This window comes from Amblyomma mixtum, chromosome 2, assembly GCF_055824585.1.
Source record: "Amblyomma mixtum isolate Tamu chromosome 2, ASM5582458v1, whole genome shotgun sequence".
In the NCBI taxonomy this organism is placed as follows: domain Eukaryota; kingdom Metazoa; phylum Arthropoda; class Arachnida; order Ixodida; family Ixodidae; genus Amblyomma; species Amblyomma mixtum.
The window spans coordinates 100665458-100679726 of record NC_143013.1 but is presented as its reverse complement, the minus strand read 5'-3'; the positions used below and the strand labels follow the sequence as shown (position 1 = coordinate 100679726).

Genomic DNA, 14269 nt, shown 5'->3' with positions numbered 1-14269 from the left:
GAACACCTCTCGTCTGTTTGTACCTCTCGGATTTTACCCCATTATGGACGCAGAAGAATTCCCTGTTATAGAGAAACGCAGATATCCAAGCAACTAAATATTCCGGAAACTGGAGGGACTGTAGCCTGTGTATTAGGATGGAATGCTCTACACTGTCATAAGCTTTAGAGACGTCGAGCGTAACCAAAGCAGCATACAGGCGTTGACGACGAGCTAGAAGAATACGACTCTCAAGATCTACATGTGCATGCCATATCGAACATCGCGGCCGGAAGCCGGGTTGACACGGGCTGAGAATAGTTCTGCGGTCCACAAAGGCAGAAACCCGCATAAGTAACACCCTTTCTATGAATTTTACCACGTTTGATGTTAGAGAAATAGGCCTAATATTTTCCAATTCATAGCCTCCACCCTGGTTTTTAAGTAAAGGGATCACCTTGGCCAGCTTCCACTCAGAAGGGATCCAAGCGTGTTTGATAGAATAGTTGACCAGGTGTAACAAAGAGTTCGGAGACGCCTCAAATAGAATCTTGAGCATCTTTGAAGTAACACCATCAGGACCGGGAGCAGAAGCTGGTAATCTTTGAACAACTTGAGAAAGCTCCGAAAGAGTGACTTTAGTGAAATAATTATCTGGCGTCCTGTGCGCAAACAACATGGGACGCAAAGGAAATAGAGACGAGAACCGCTTATGCAAGCCCGCGGCAATTGATTCAACCACCTCGATAGCTTCCTTTGGAGACATAACTAATGACTGTAAATCACGAGAAGGCAGGACCTGTTTCCTGGACCGTAAAAAGCCAAATAATGCCCGTCGGCTGCCTGACTTTGAAAGAAAATCAAAATGTTCAGAGTCATATTTCTCTTACGCACGAGAAACTGTGCGTTTAAAGGTGGCTGCTATGAATTTATAATCTTTCCAGTTATTTGGGCATTGGTTATAAAGAAGCTTTTTCCATGCTGCCTTCCTCCGCCTGTAATCCCTCGTACAGCCCGCGTTCCACCAATGATTAGAGGAATTCCCATTTGAGGGCCACACCAGGAACTCCGATTTTTTCCGGCAATCCTCTAAAGCCAGGCATATGCTTGTTGACTGGTGATCTTCGGCGATGTTAGAAACTGACGCGAGGGCAGAGCGCAACATCGTCTCAAATTTGTCATAATTAACATGCGTCCGCAACGGACGAGCCGCAGGAGTTACACGACATAAGATATCAAAACGAACAGGTATATGGTCACTTGAGGAGCCGCAATCAACAGTCGACCAATTCATTATGCCAATTCCAGGACTGGCGAATGTAAGATCTAAAGCAGATTTAGACTGAGCGCAAAGGTAAGTGGCTGATCCAGATTTTGGACACGTAAGGCTGTTATCAGAAACCCAGTCCCAAAGGCGCTTCCCACATAGATTTGTGCGGTAGCCCCAAGACACATGGTGTGAATTGAAATCGCCAGCCATGAGAAGTGGGTTTCCACAGCTAGCGAGAAGCGAATCTAGCGGTCTAGTATCCTGGACTCCATAGGGGAAATAAACATTTACTAAGGAAAATGGGGAGCACCCAGGAAGAAGAAAGTCTAATGCCAAAATCTCACAGTCAGGCGACATTAGCTGAAAAGATACCTTAGCCTTGTGGCAAAGTTTTGAAGAAACTAACGTTAGCAAACCCCCTCCTCGTGAGCGAAGTCCCTGTGCATGCAAAAGAGTAGAGGTGGGGGAAAGGGAGAGAGGGCTGCCTCTTGCGCAGTTGACATGGCTAGGAATGGTGTGAGCATGCAAAGATTCGATAAGAAGTATTCTGGGTAATTCGTTTAGGTTCAAAGGACGTAGGTTTCTTCGAAGTTGATTCTGTGGTCTTCTTCTTCGGAATTCTCGGCTACTGGGTTGAGTCCTCTTGCGAGAGGTGGCACGTCCTTGTAGTGTTGTTGTACTCTTTGTATAGAATATTAGTTTCGCGAAAGTAGCTTCCGTCGCAGATCTTCAGCGAATACGCCATCTGAGCTGTTGAGCCAAAATGCAGCTTCCTGCGCTTGATATAAGCGGCTATTTTGTTTGTTTCAGGCGCAACGCTGAAGATCTTTGAAGAGTTTTGTTTGTCAAGTTATAGTATTAAAAAAAATTGTCATTTTTGTTTGTCTAGGCTGTACTATTAGGTTTTAATTTTGAACGTTTTCAGGCTTGCAAAAACTCGTTACCAGTTGCACGAGATTCGTTGCAGCGTGCATTTCAGAAGAAGAAGGCACGTGCAACAAATGAGAGCTAGGCTTACGTCCTAGAGCCGGACATCATAGCCGTGAGCCATGTTGTCGACAACCAAGAGCCGGAAGCCCCAAGAACCCACGCATTATCGGATGCTTCGGCGAGTCTCCTTTTCCGATCCACGTCCTGGGGAGAGCACAGACACCAGGCGGCATCGCTCGGAGGTCCTCGGCAGGCCAAACGCAGAGAAGCTCCGTCCCGAGCCATGCCCTTGCGGCGTCAGGCACGACACCTGGATCCGCAGCGAGACCGACCTTGGCACGGGCGCCACATCCACGGCGTCGTCGACGCGGGCCCTCTTCGCGACGCCAGTGCCGCCGCGGCCAAGTTTCATCAGAGCACGACCCCCGATGCCGCCCCGTTTTCCAGGCTTGGTGCCACCACCCAGAGCTCCCGTAGATGGTTTCAACGCAGGGTCGAAGATGTACCTGATGCGGGAAGGAGAAGAAGATGAACAGGCTGGCCCTGGTGTGCCATGGCTGCAAAACTTCGGGATCGGGGTGTTGGTGGCGACCTTGCTTGCGGCTGTGCTCACTCTGGCGCTCACTGCTGACCGGCCGGCGGGGGCGATCGTCAGTGACACTTCGCCGCTGCTGCTCCACGCTGGGAAGATGGCTGGAAGCGGCAGCGAGATGTCAGCCCCTATGGAACCGATTAACAGACCGGCAAAACTTCGACGCAAGGTCACTACACGTTCTTTAGCCTGGGTGAATGTGACAACCGCAGTTCATATGGAGGCGATGAAAATCACGCATCCTAGTTTCCAGCACCACGTCAAAAACAAAACGGTAAGAGACGGGCGCTAACGCTGCGTCATTTAACCAATTTCTGTATTTTATTAGGGCAGGGTTAATTTGAGGAATATGGGTAAGGCTTTTGTCCTCCAGTAGACGTAGTTTGGCTGTCGATCGATTGCATATTGTTGTAAAGAAGCATTTCATCATGCTGATCTTTTCGTCTTTCGAATTCCGCTGATATAGTATGTATGTTCATCAGATTGTTGTTGCATGCATTGTGAACACTATTGAGGGTTCTTCAAGTTTCTGATATGAACGTTTTCTCTCAACCTCTTCTGTAAATTATTACAAGGAATGCAAGAAGGGGTTGCGGCTGAGCTGTATTGATGACACTAATGCAACACACAGCAACGGTCCCGACAAGTGCTCGAGCTGCGAGCGAGCTTATTCTGGGTCAAAGCGGTATATTCCCAGTAGAAACGGGCTTGAAGGTGCGTGTAAGCTTTCACCAACCCGGCGTGAGCACACTGGAGGGCGGCGTGAAAAAGGGCATATGTGGGAACGGAGGTGCCGAGAAATGACTACGGGCGATTTACGCCCGTCGGGAAGGTAGATGCGGCGTTAATGCAGGTTGTCCGCTATTAATGCGAAAGGCTTTAATGCCTCATTATTATCGACAGTAGGTTGTGAGCAGAGGCTTATCAGCAGAGGTGTCACGCTTTTGACGGGTGTCCATAGAGATATGTGAGACAGTTATTGCGTAATTTCCTTTCCTGCAATACAATTTTTATTTCCTTCATTACGGCCCCTCTTTCTCTTTCTTCTTTCACTCCCACTTCCTTCCTTCCTCTACAAACAAATGACAGATGTCCACTGAGATGTTTGAGACAGTTACTGCGTAATTTCCTTTCGTCAAATACAATTTTATTTTCTTCATTACGGGCCCTCTTCTTTCACTCCCACTTCCTCCTTTCCTGCACGCTGCGTTTAAGGTGTCCACCAAGATGACAGAGAACTACTGCGCCATTTCCTTTCCTCAAAAAGCGTTGCGTTCGAAGGAAAGGGCATCGTGTCGAACGGGTGGTGGCGGTTCCGTGGACTCCCTGGCAGCGCTACAAGACCCTGTCGCAATTCATTCCTAAAGGCGAAGCTTAAGCGTAATTAATTAGCAGTTGATTAGTATTTAGTCATTGATGAGTAGTTAGCCATTAATTAGTAGGATGACAGATAATTACTGCGCCATTTCCTTTCCTCAAAAAGCGCTGCGTTCAAAGGACAACGCCTCGCGCCGAACAGGTGGTGGTGTTCCGTGAACTCCCTCGCAGCGCTACAACACGCTGTCGCGTTCCACACCTAAAGGCGAAGCTTAAGCGTCATTAATTAGCAGTTTATTAGTATTTAGTCAGTTATCAGTAATTAGCCATTAATTAGTAATTTGTCATTGCTTAGTAATTACTCATTGTGTGTGACGTCATCCAGTGGGGACGTCACCAGTGCCACAGAGACAGTAAAAGTGATGCGGAAAACGCTTTCACCTAAGCACTCTAGACAGTAGAAGCATAAAGAAACATACCTTCTATGGGCAAAGTGCCCCCTGAATTTTTTAAATAGTGGATGGCTTGACAGCGGAGAGTCTAGGCTGCAGGACGTGTAGATATTGTGGGTACGAAAACGAGGAAGGAAGCGATTCAGGGCCCTACCTTTGTGCAGAGGACATGTCGGCAATGGCAAGGGAAGACGTCTTCATTGGTGGCGAGTGGTATGGAGTCGAAGCCACAGGGCACATCATTCGTTCACTGCTTTCTGCATCCTTGCGCCAAACCACGACTCTTAAATTTATTGCAACAATAAAGTAGTTACCGAGACTTTGCTTTCCTGTTAACCAATTATTGTTAATTGTATAAGGAATATTTTAAGGGCCATTTGGTGGAATAGCAATTTCAAGTGACTCTTGCGAAGGCCAGCATGCTTATTGACAATGTGGAGAGAGAATAAACTCTTACTGAAAGAAAACAGACCGTTAGGGTTGTGAGTGGAGTCCTCAGTCCAGGGCTCCAGTAGCTTCCGTCAATGCTCTGATGATGGCGACTGGCGCCTCCTGGTCTCACAGGGTGCCGCTAGCCAGCGTCACTTCCCAGTGGGTGCTCCAGGGCCGCGTAGGGAGGCTTCAAGTGGTTGGATGTCCATGTAAAGTGTGTGAATGTAGGAATATCACCACAGCAGGGACATGAATCTCCATATAGCGCTGAGCGAAATGGGTGAGTGTGAGTGAGTGTGAGTGTGTTTGTTTGGAAAGTTAGCGTTTAGACTTCTCTGAGGTGGCATTAGTCCGCCAGGGAGAGTCCCTGTCTGGCGGGGAGGGACTCTGATTTAGACGGTGGTTCTCTAGGCGGTTGGAAAAATGGTTTGAGAAAGATTAGAGGGTTGAGTGCGTGTGCCCTCTTCGATATGTATATTTTCGAGCTAGGTCGTCGGCCCTAGTGTTACCACCGAAACATCCGTGCCTTGGGACCCAGGTGTAGATGTGATTATGTTGTAAAGGGCCTCCCACAACGCGAGAACCCGTGCTCAGGCAACGGCCACTCGAGTAGTCTCTGCGGGCTGCTTGGGAGTCCGCAAAAATGTGGGAGCTGTGGTTTTGGGTGCGGCTAATTTTGTTGGCAATGGCTATATCAATGGCTGCAGCGGCCGCCGCGTCCGGCGCTGTGAAGGACATTTCAAGAAAGGGGCTCTGGCACGATTGTCAGCAGCGCAGAAATATCTGTAGGGCTGTGCAAACAAACTACGTCATTTATGGCCGCGGTCTCTTGGGCATATATATCGCCTACGGGGATTGCGAAGACGGTCTGGCGGCGGGGCTTGTGGTCTTGTGACAGGGTCAGGGTCTTGTGAAGGTGGGAGCGGACAGTACAGGTGAGAATTCTGGTCGGGGCCAGGTTCTTGATGCCTTGCGGGTCACCTATTCATGAGAGCACGGCCCTACCCGATGAGGAGGCGAGGAGATGAATGCGTTTAGAGGTTTAACTTGTTGTGAACCGCGAGAGCAAGGATTCTAGGGGTAGGTGAACACACGGGTAGGCTCCGAACAGTCTTAAAGAGGGAACGTATATGGATATCGATCCTAGTTTTGGCGGCGCGATCAACTTATGGTAGAGGAGACCATACGCAATGCGACTGATGGCCAAAGACGGAACGAGGCTGATAGTGTCGTTTTCGTGCATTCCTTTACTCTGTTCAGCGACGCATGTTATCATATGGGCGATATTGAGCACGGACGGGCCTAGAGGGAAAATGGTGTGTGCGTGTATTTTACATTTTTGTTGGATCGAGAGGCCAAGCATTCGGACGCGTTATTGAAGCGAAAGCTTCGCTACGGGACGTCGAGCTTCAATCGCAGAGCGTCTAAATTTGACCTTCAGCACAGTTAGAGGTCAAACCGTGAAAACGGAAAAAATAAATTGAATCAATAACCATGACTTGGAGTCGACCCCGCGCCGGTGCGAAAGATCTCCTTTAAAGGGACACCGAGGAGAAATTGAAGTTGGCTTGTATCGACAGAATACCAGCTCCTGATTACAAAAACGCCACTCATACTGACAACAAAGCTCTTGTAACATAGAAAAGAGCAAGAACCAAAATACAGGTATCGCCGCCACAGGCCAAACTCGCAAGTACAAGCGTGATGACGTCATAGGACAAAGCAGTGTTGCTAGAACCAATGGTTCTAGCAACTCTAGGACCCGAGAAGGCACAAATCCCTGAGGCGCAGCCAATGCATGCGCATGTCCTTGACGTCGCCAGATGGCGCCACGTGCCCGGCAGCTACGCGCGCTCCTGAAGCATCGGGACCAATCAGCGCCTGTTTTCCGGCGATAGCCGGGCTCCCGGTATTCCGCTAGCGGTAACAAGGTACACGGTATGCTAAAGGTGTCTATTTGCGAGAACTTCGTTGACGACTTCGAGAGCGAGATCCATCGTAACGCTGGCAAAACGCCAGTGCAAACGTAATCGAAGCGACTGTAGCGACGGCCGCAATAGCCGATAGATGCCTTCAATGTGCGGCCGGCGGTAGCTTTCTTTTCGGCTGCTCCTAGGCCGCTCTGCTGGCCCGCCAGAAATCACGGAGTGTGCGGAAGGTCATGTGCACGTCATGTTTCACGTCACTTAGTCCTGTGTCGTCATAGGAGAATCCCAAGTTTGAATCGGAGCGGCGGGAAAAACTTTTTCAACTTCGAATCCAAATTTCTTAGAAATAAATGCATCTTTCGCTGCCGGCCAGGTGGCAATAAAGCCATGACATGCCGAACTATCGGATTTTACTATAAAAAAAATATTAATAGTGCTCTCCTCAGTGTCCCTTTAAGGGCCGTTCAGTGAGACCACTAGGCTATAGCCGCAGCCAACACGCCTTGTGTTAAAACATTACAGAAAAAAGCAATACGATATGTCGAAAACCTTGCATACAATGATCATACAGGTTTGTACTTCTGTAAGCATTCTATTCTAAAGGTCAATGAATTATTTGAGTTGAAACTGCTTTCTTTTGTGTTTAACGATTTCAAACATCATCCCACTAAATATGTTCAATTAAACTCTAGTAGTGACGCGCCTTATAAACTAAGGCACGTCAGTTACAGAGTACCATTCGTAAGGACTAACTATGGAACCGAAATGCTTTCATATTTAATTCCCAGTCTTCTAAATAAACATACACAGGCCATAGAAATTATTCAGAAATCTGTTTCCCAAAAGTCATTCAATAGAAATGCTAAAGCTTACCTCCTTTCTCGCCCGAATGATTAAAATTCTTGATGTCCCTGTTTTTCCGTCAACTCTGAATTCTCGTCTTTTTCTTGTTGTGATGTGTCTTGTAAATGTTTACTTTAATTATGTCATTGCAAAAGTATGCACCTTCCTCCTACTTTTACCTTGTATAATTATGTGTTGTTTTTTGTAATGAGAGTGTATGAAGCTCTTGCTTCTTTTGCCGCTTGTCCTGAGCATTGTGTCGGGTGCTTGGGCCCCGTCAGGCAGAGTGCATCTGCCTTTTGCCCCTGCATCCGAGACCTTGTTGTTTAAATAAAGATCTATCTATCTATCTAAATTGCTCCACTCTCGCGCTGTGGATTGGAGAGGTCGTCTTCATCAACTTCCATCTGCTCCGTCCCGTGGCACTGCCTGCTCACCGTCGTCTTCTACGCAGCACAAATCAGTGCTTTCGCTCAGATGTGAATGTAGTAAACAATCTCTGTAGTTCTTTCCCTGAATAGGGCGGAATGTGAATGTAGAGCGCAATTTGGCCGAGGGAGTGATAGCGGGAACCATGAATGCGGATAATTTCCTATTTGCCTGGTGCATACTGCATACCCTGGCTTTGCCAAATATTCGACTTTAGGAATGGCTGTTTGTAGGTCTTTCGCTTTGGCGGCGAGAGATCCTCGGGCTGACCACAGGAGAATGTCATGCACATAGAAGGTATATCCGAAGCCGGAGGGAGCGGAGAGCTTGTGGGTGAGAGGGGCCATGGCTATGTTGAATAGGAGGGAGGATAGCACGGCACCTCGTGGGGTGCCCTTGACAGGGTTGGGAAGAGAGAAGATCTGGAGGACGAGTTGCGTTGGCTGATGTCAAACGTCAAAGGTGGTAGTAACACTCGCTTGATTACGATTACCGTTGATATGAAGCTTGTGAATCTCTAAGGAGCGCACGCGACAGATGGAGTGACCCGTTATAATGAAAGAAATGATCTAGATATGCTGGCGTTGATGCTGAGCATTTGCAATGAGAAGTAGTTCGTATTTTTCGTGTCCTACAGACAGGCCCAAGCTGTCAGGATAAAGTTACTGCATTGATGCTTTGCTGTAAGGTGTTCTCGACGGCTCCAAGCGAGCTAGAGATGCACCAAATTGTACAGTTGTCGGGGCATAAAGCTCGCTTGAGGATTGAAATAGATCCAAGAATAAAAGGTGGGGAGGCCATAATCATGGTGGATTGCGGGACAGAGCAGTGCTGTGTGCTTGAGAGGTGAAGGGATTAGAAACTGGCCCAGAAAGACGAATCTTGGGCCTGCAGTCTCGCAGAAATGGGGCGGTACAGCTGTGGATGGTGTAAGGATAAGCGTGTTCCGATAAAATACTAGTCCCCATTAGCGTAAAATGTGCTCTGGCAATAATAAATTCAACAGATTACGTGTGCCCGCAGCTTGGCAAGGATGGGTTACAGATCACGTCAGAGAGCGGCGTCTCTCCTTTGCCCGGTACAAACACCGCATAGGGCTTGCGAGAGATATGGTAGAGGCCTTAATCCTGCAGTCAGCATATACAGGCTTATGTTGGCGGTGTCCTATTTACCGAAGCTTTAATAGCATTTGATGAAATGAATTTCGGAGCGCAAAGCCAAAATAACATGCGCGCTGATCGGGCTTGGAGCCTTAAAGTCAAAGCAGCGCCGACTGCAGTATCTAGAGCAAACCAGCAGGAAGTCCATTTTCTAACACTTCCTTAAAAAAATTTCCCCGCACAGCGCCGTCCTCACAAGCGGTGTGGACCCCGCTTTTACACGTACTGCGTTCGCCCGAGGCACAAGGTCTACTACAGCGCCTGGTCTCGCGCCTGTGCCTGGACATCCACTGATACGGCGAGCCTCTGCAACCGGGGCACCAACCGCTTCCCTAACCTGGGCAGCTGCCTGGACAGCTGTGCCCGGGGTGCACCCCGCGACCGCTGCTTTGAGAGTGCCGTGTTCACCGACTGCTCGAGGTGAGCAATGGCCACTCGACAATGTCCCTTCAAGAGGGTTCATCTCAAATCTATAGACTTTTACACCCAATATATGGGAAAAAAAAGCACACGAATGTGTGAGATGACTCCTAACGGTAACATGTAACTTCAAACAGCTTGCCAACCTGCGATGTCGTATTGCTTGTGTTCATTATGTCGGGCAAGCGTTCAGCAATTAGAATAAATGCTACAAAACAGACCGCATCGCTTTTCGTTACATTGGTCTTTAGCGATATCTTAATCGTGCCAAGAGGAGAACTGCCGTTATCTGCCAAGAAATATTTTAGGATGTTCTCTGCTGTCAAATAGTAGGAAACTTATGCCTTGTAATGCATAAAGAATCTTTCCAGGGTTGAGATATTTTGTGCAATAAATATAAAACAGAAGGCGTGTTAAGACTTAATCAGATTTATCGACCATATTATGTACTTTCCGCGCGTCCTGATGAAAAATGATGCCAAAATGGTGTAAAAGTGTGCCGAGCCAATGTCCAGGAGCTATTAAACTAGGCACAGCTGGCACAAGGACGCGGGTGGGAGAAATCGTTCAAAAAACTCTCGAACTATGTTTGGGTAAGTGTGGCGCTCCGGTACTTTACGATCCTTGTACTGTCACTGGACATACTCTGTGCCTTTCCACGCGTCCAATACGCGTGATCAAATGTGTTCGCAAAGTATCGTGCCTCCCTATCTAGGCCCAGGGCTTCGGCCCCCCGCCATGGTGAAAAAAAAAAAGGCAAATGCTGTCGTTGTTCCTCTCGCGACGCTGTGTAAGTCAACTTTTTCGCAGGATGCAGACTGGTGGTTTGGCGCGGGTCTTTTACATGTGCCCATGCTGTTTAGTGGGTGGGATCTCGCAGAAATTCTGTAAGCCGCATTTATTCAAACAAATTCAAGTCAGCACGGCAGGTGACAAAGAAGTTTATTCCAAGACTGTCTAGGGAAGTGGCTGAAAGGCGACGGGTGGCGGAGCTTTGTTGTTTGTATGCCCGTGTATTGGCGATACATTGTTGGACATGAAAATTCCACTGCTGGCAAGTAAATCAAGATGCTAAAAGGAAGGAAATGATGGTAGTGCATATTTGAAGCCCAAAGTAGGAAGCTCAGAAAACATATCATTTCTAAATAACTTAGGCTACAAGGTAAAAAACCTTCCGAGCTGAATAGGAGTCTAAAGATATAAGATCCTGTTCACCGTCATTGGAAAAGGTTCAATTTTGGTGACTAGGGCAATGTTTTTGGCAGTGAAGCATTACCATCATTACAATTAGACGCCATTAACAATACGTGCTGCCGCCGTAAGGAAGCGCCACACGACATTTTCTGAGAGTACGGTGCTTCAGCCTTACTGCATGACGCTACTAATGATAAACCAGCTCCTTAAGTATGTAAAAGCAGCTAGTATGCAATCAATTTTTAGGAAATAAAGATATTCTGAATAATGTTATCAATTGGGTCGTAAAAGCGGTGGGGCAGTTCAGCTACGGAGAAAAGGCAATTTCCACGCTAAGTGTATAGAAAGAGCACGCATTAGGCCTTATGATTATCCTTTGGGTGGGCGTTTCATCTTACCCACAGAAAGGCGTTGCTACTAATATTCTCCCTTTTGGAGCAGCATGGCGAGGAGAAGGAAAGGCAGGAAGGTTAACCGGAAACAAATATTACAATTTCATGTGTGGGGTTGCTTCTACGCGTCTAGCTGAATCGCAACGCGGATAATAACCTCGGTGCCATACATTTGGTGCAGTGTGACATGTATACGCAGGGCAGTTCCCAAGGGGACCAGGAAGATAATGGTCGTCAATCCCAGTACCTATGTCGAGTTGCCCAGAGAACAGAAACTGGCTGCGGATGTGGATTTCAAAAGCGATCAACTTTCAGCAGATTAATTTCAATTGATCCTAAAGCTTACCGGTGAAAACTGATTTTATTGAAACACATTGCAGGCGCATCAAAAGACAACCTCTTTGTGACGAAGTTCTCGAAAGGAGAACTTTGAGCTAGTTGGTTGCTAACAGTTGCTAATCACACACTATTTCTAGTGATTACTGGGGAGCTACAGTTGATCTGAAATTTAAAAGAAGCAAGAGAGGAGGCTCGACTGGCGCTTGCGTAGAAGTTGTCTTCATCTTATTCTTGGACTGGAAAGCACGAGATAATGCTCTTGGCTGAAAAACCGGGCAAATTCTGACCTCGAATCTTTACCTTTGCAGGCAGGATGTTCTCGAGGAGTGGTGGTTCTTTGACGGCACCGGCTGCATGCAGTGGAACTTCCCGCGGGGCAGCTGCCCTTCGCACGGCAGCGCGACGTTCAGGTCTCGCGAGGTCTGCACCAGGAACTGCGCGGCTCGCCGGCGCCACCCGGGGGAGGATGTCTCCGCCTCCAGCGTCCAGCAGCTGTCCCACTGCCAATCGCCCATTAGGGCCGCGTGTAGCTTGCGCCAGATGCGCTTCCCGTACTTCGCCGACATGACGGCTAAGGGAAGCGCCCGATGCGTCAGGGCGTCGAAGCGCACGCTACTGGAGCGGCGCTGTCTTGTCGGGTCGAACCGGTTCGACTCGGTCTCGGCCTGCAACAGGGTGTGCGCCGTGAAGAGGCGTTATCCTGACACTACAGTGGCAGAACCACAATAGGGTGTCTAGATGTGCGGAAGGAATAAATCGATTTATTTAGAAGCTTCGCAGAAACTCGTTAGTTCTGTATACGCCACTCTAGTCTCCTCCCAATAGAAGAGGTCTTATTCTTTTCTGTTTCTTAGCCACAATGCTTGAGTAGCACCAGGTATGTGCCCTCCGCAAGACAAGACCTGATGCGCATTTGCATCGGCTACCTTTTACCTCTTCGCCAGCTTTTACCTCTTTATTGTCAACGTCCTTGTCTTTCTGCTCCAGCGGGCTGCTTCTATTTTTTTGGCTGAAAGCCGATTAGGGTCCCTTTCTGGACTAAGTTTCACTGTAGCCAATGAAACATACCTAGCGCAGGTGCGCATACTTAACACGAAACGGCGAGTTTAATGGCAGGGTGTCTCACCTGATAAGATTCGGGCGCCGTGGCGGGCAGGCGGAAGTTCTCCTGGGAACGTCATGGCGGACTGAAAGCCACCGGAGAATGAGCGGGCCAGTAAAAAAGTGGTTCTCGCTCGCTGGCGTGCTGAACTGCATGAGTGCAAAAATTGGAAAAGAAAAAAATCTCGCAATGCACCCAGTCGAGCGTTCATGCCCTAGACTTGGATTCGTGCTTTCTTAATCGATCGCTACCTAGTCGCTCACGCCAATTCTCATTTGCCTGACGTTCTCCAAGGTACTGTTTTAGGCCTGCTTCTATCTATATAAATTGTTACCTTCTGCCATCAGTTCTAAGGTTCGACAGTTTGCTGGCGACCACGTTATCTATCGCCCAATAGATAACGAGGCTGACGTCGCCAGCCTTCAGGAAGATATTGTTCGTGTCTAAGATGGATGTAACAGCTGGGCTAATATCATTAAATTCTGCTAAAACCGTGGTTCTTTCTTTCCACCCCCGGCGCGACCACCAGAATGCTATTTATACAATTAACGTTATCCCACTGAGTCAGCCGACGCTCCCAGATATCTTTGCATCCACAAGTAAATATTTAATATGGTCGCGTCACGTTCCCTACGTCACTAATTCAGCTAACCAAGTTTTAGTGTACTTTCGAGCTAACCTTAGTTAGCACCGTGTTCCATAAAACTACTTGGTTAACGTTTGTACGGTCGAAATTAGAGCTTGCATGCGCCGCGTGGGATCCTAAATTTGTTAACCTCTTTAGCACGCCGGAATCTGTTCAGAACCGCGCTGCCAGATTCATTTGTTCGGGCTATTTGTATTAAACTAGCGTTTCTACAATAAAGATTCAGCTCTATCCTCGTACACTGACCTCTCGGGACAAAATCATCTTTCCTTATATCGTTAATTCTATCATTCCTTAAACTACGTAGCTACACCTATCATAAGCGCTCATCGGATTTTCCGTAATGGTCACCCTAATGCGTGTACCCCGTGAGAACCCACGCGGAAACATATTACCAGCCTGTTTTCCTCAAAACGAAGTCATTTTATGCCATCTCCGTATTGGACATACGCACCTTACACACAAATTCTTACTAACAAAAGAAGACAAGCCTGTTTCTTAAAAATGTGGAGATGGAATTGCAGTACACCACATCTTATTCTCATGCACAGAACTTGAATCACTGAGAAAAAAGTATTTTACTCTATGCTACAAAGAACACATTTCCATTCACTCGTCATTGATTTTAGGTCAAGATGCACTTATTGATATCCCTGATGTTTTTAGCCCTTTAAGGGAAGCAGGTCTCGTTGAAAAGCTCTAAATCCGACCCTGCGCCTTGGTATGTATGGTGATACACTTCAGCCACCTTCTCGTTCCTGAGAAGAAGGATGAGGTTTTGTATCTGATGGCTTGGGAGCCTCTAGATCCTTGCCCAGACAATGATGGTAGATGAGGTTACCTG

At 47.7% G+C, this 14269-nt stretch overlaps 1 protein-coding gene across 1 annotated transcript; it reads left to right on the top strand.

Annotated features, from left to right (window-relative positions):
* The first annotated feature begins 2298 nt into the window (after window positions 1–2298).
* Window positions 2299–13874, top strand: LOC149360300 (uncharacterized). The gene is made up of 3 exons (XM_089567827.1): window positions 2299–3045; window positions 9517–9752; window positions 11986–13874. Exons 1-3 carry the CDS (start codon window positions 2299–2301, stop codon window positions 12404–12406), a joined length of 1404 nt encoding a protein of 467 aa, XP_089423953.1. The 3' UTR covers window positions 12407–13874.
* Window positions 13875–14269: the final 395 nt, after the last annotated feature.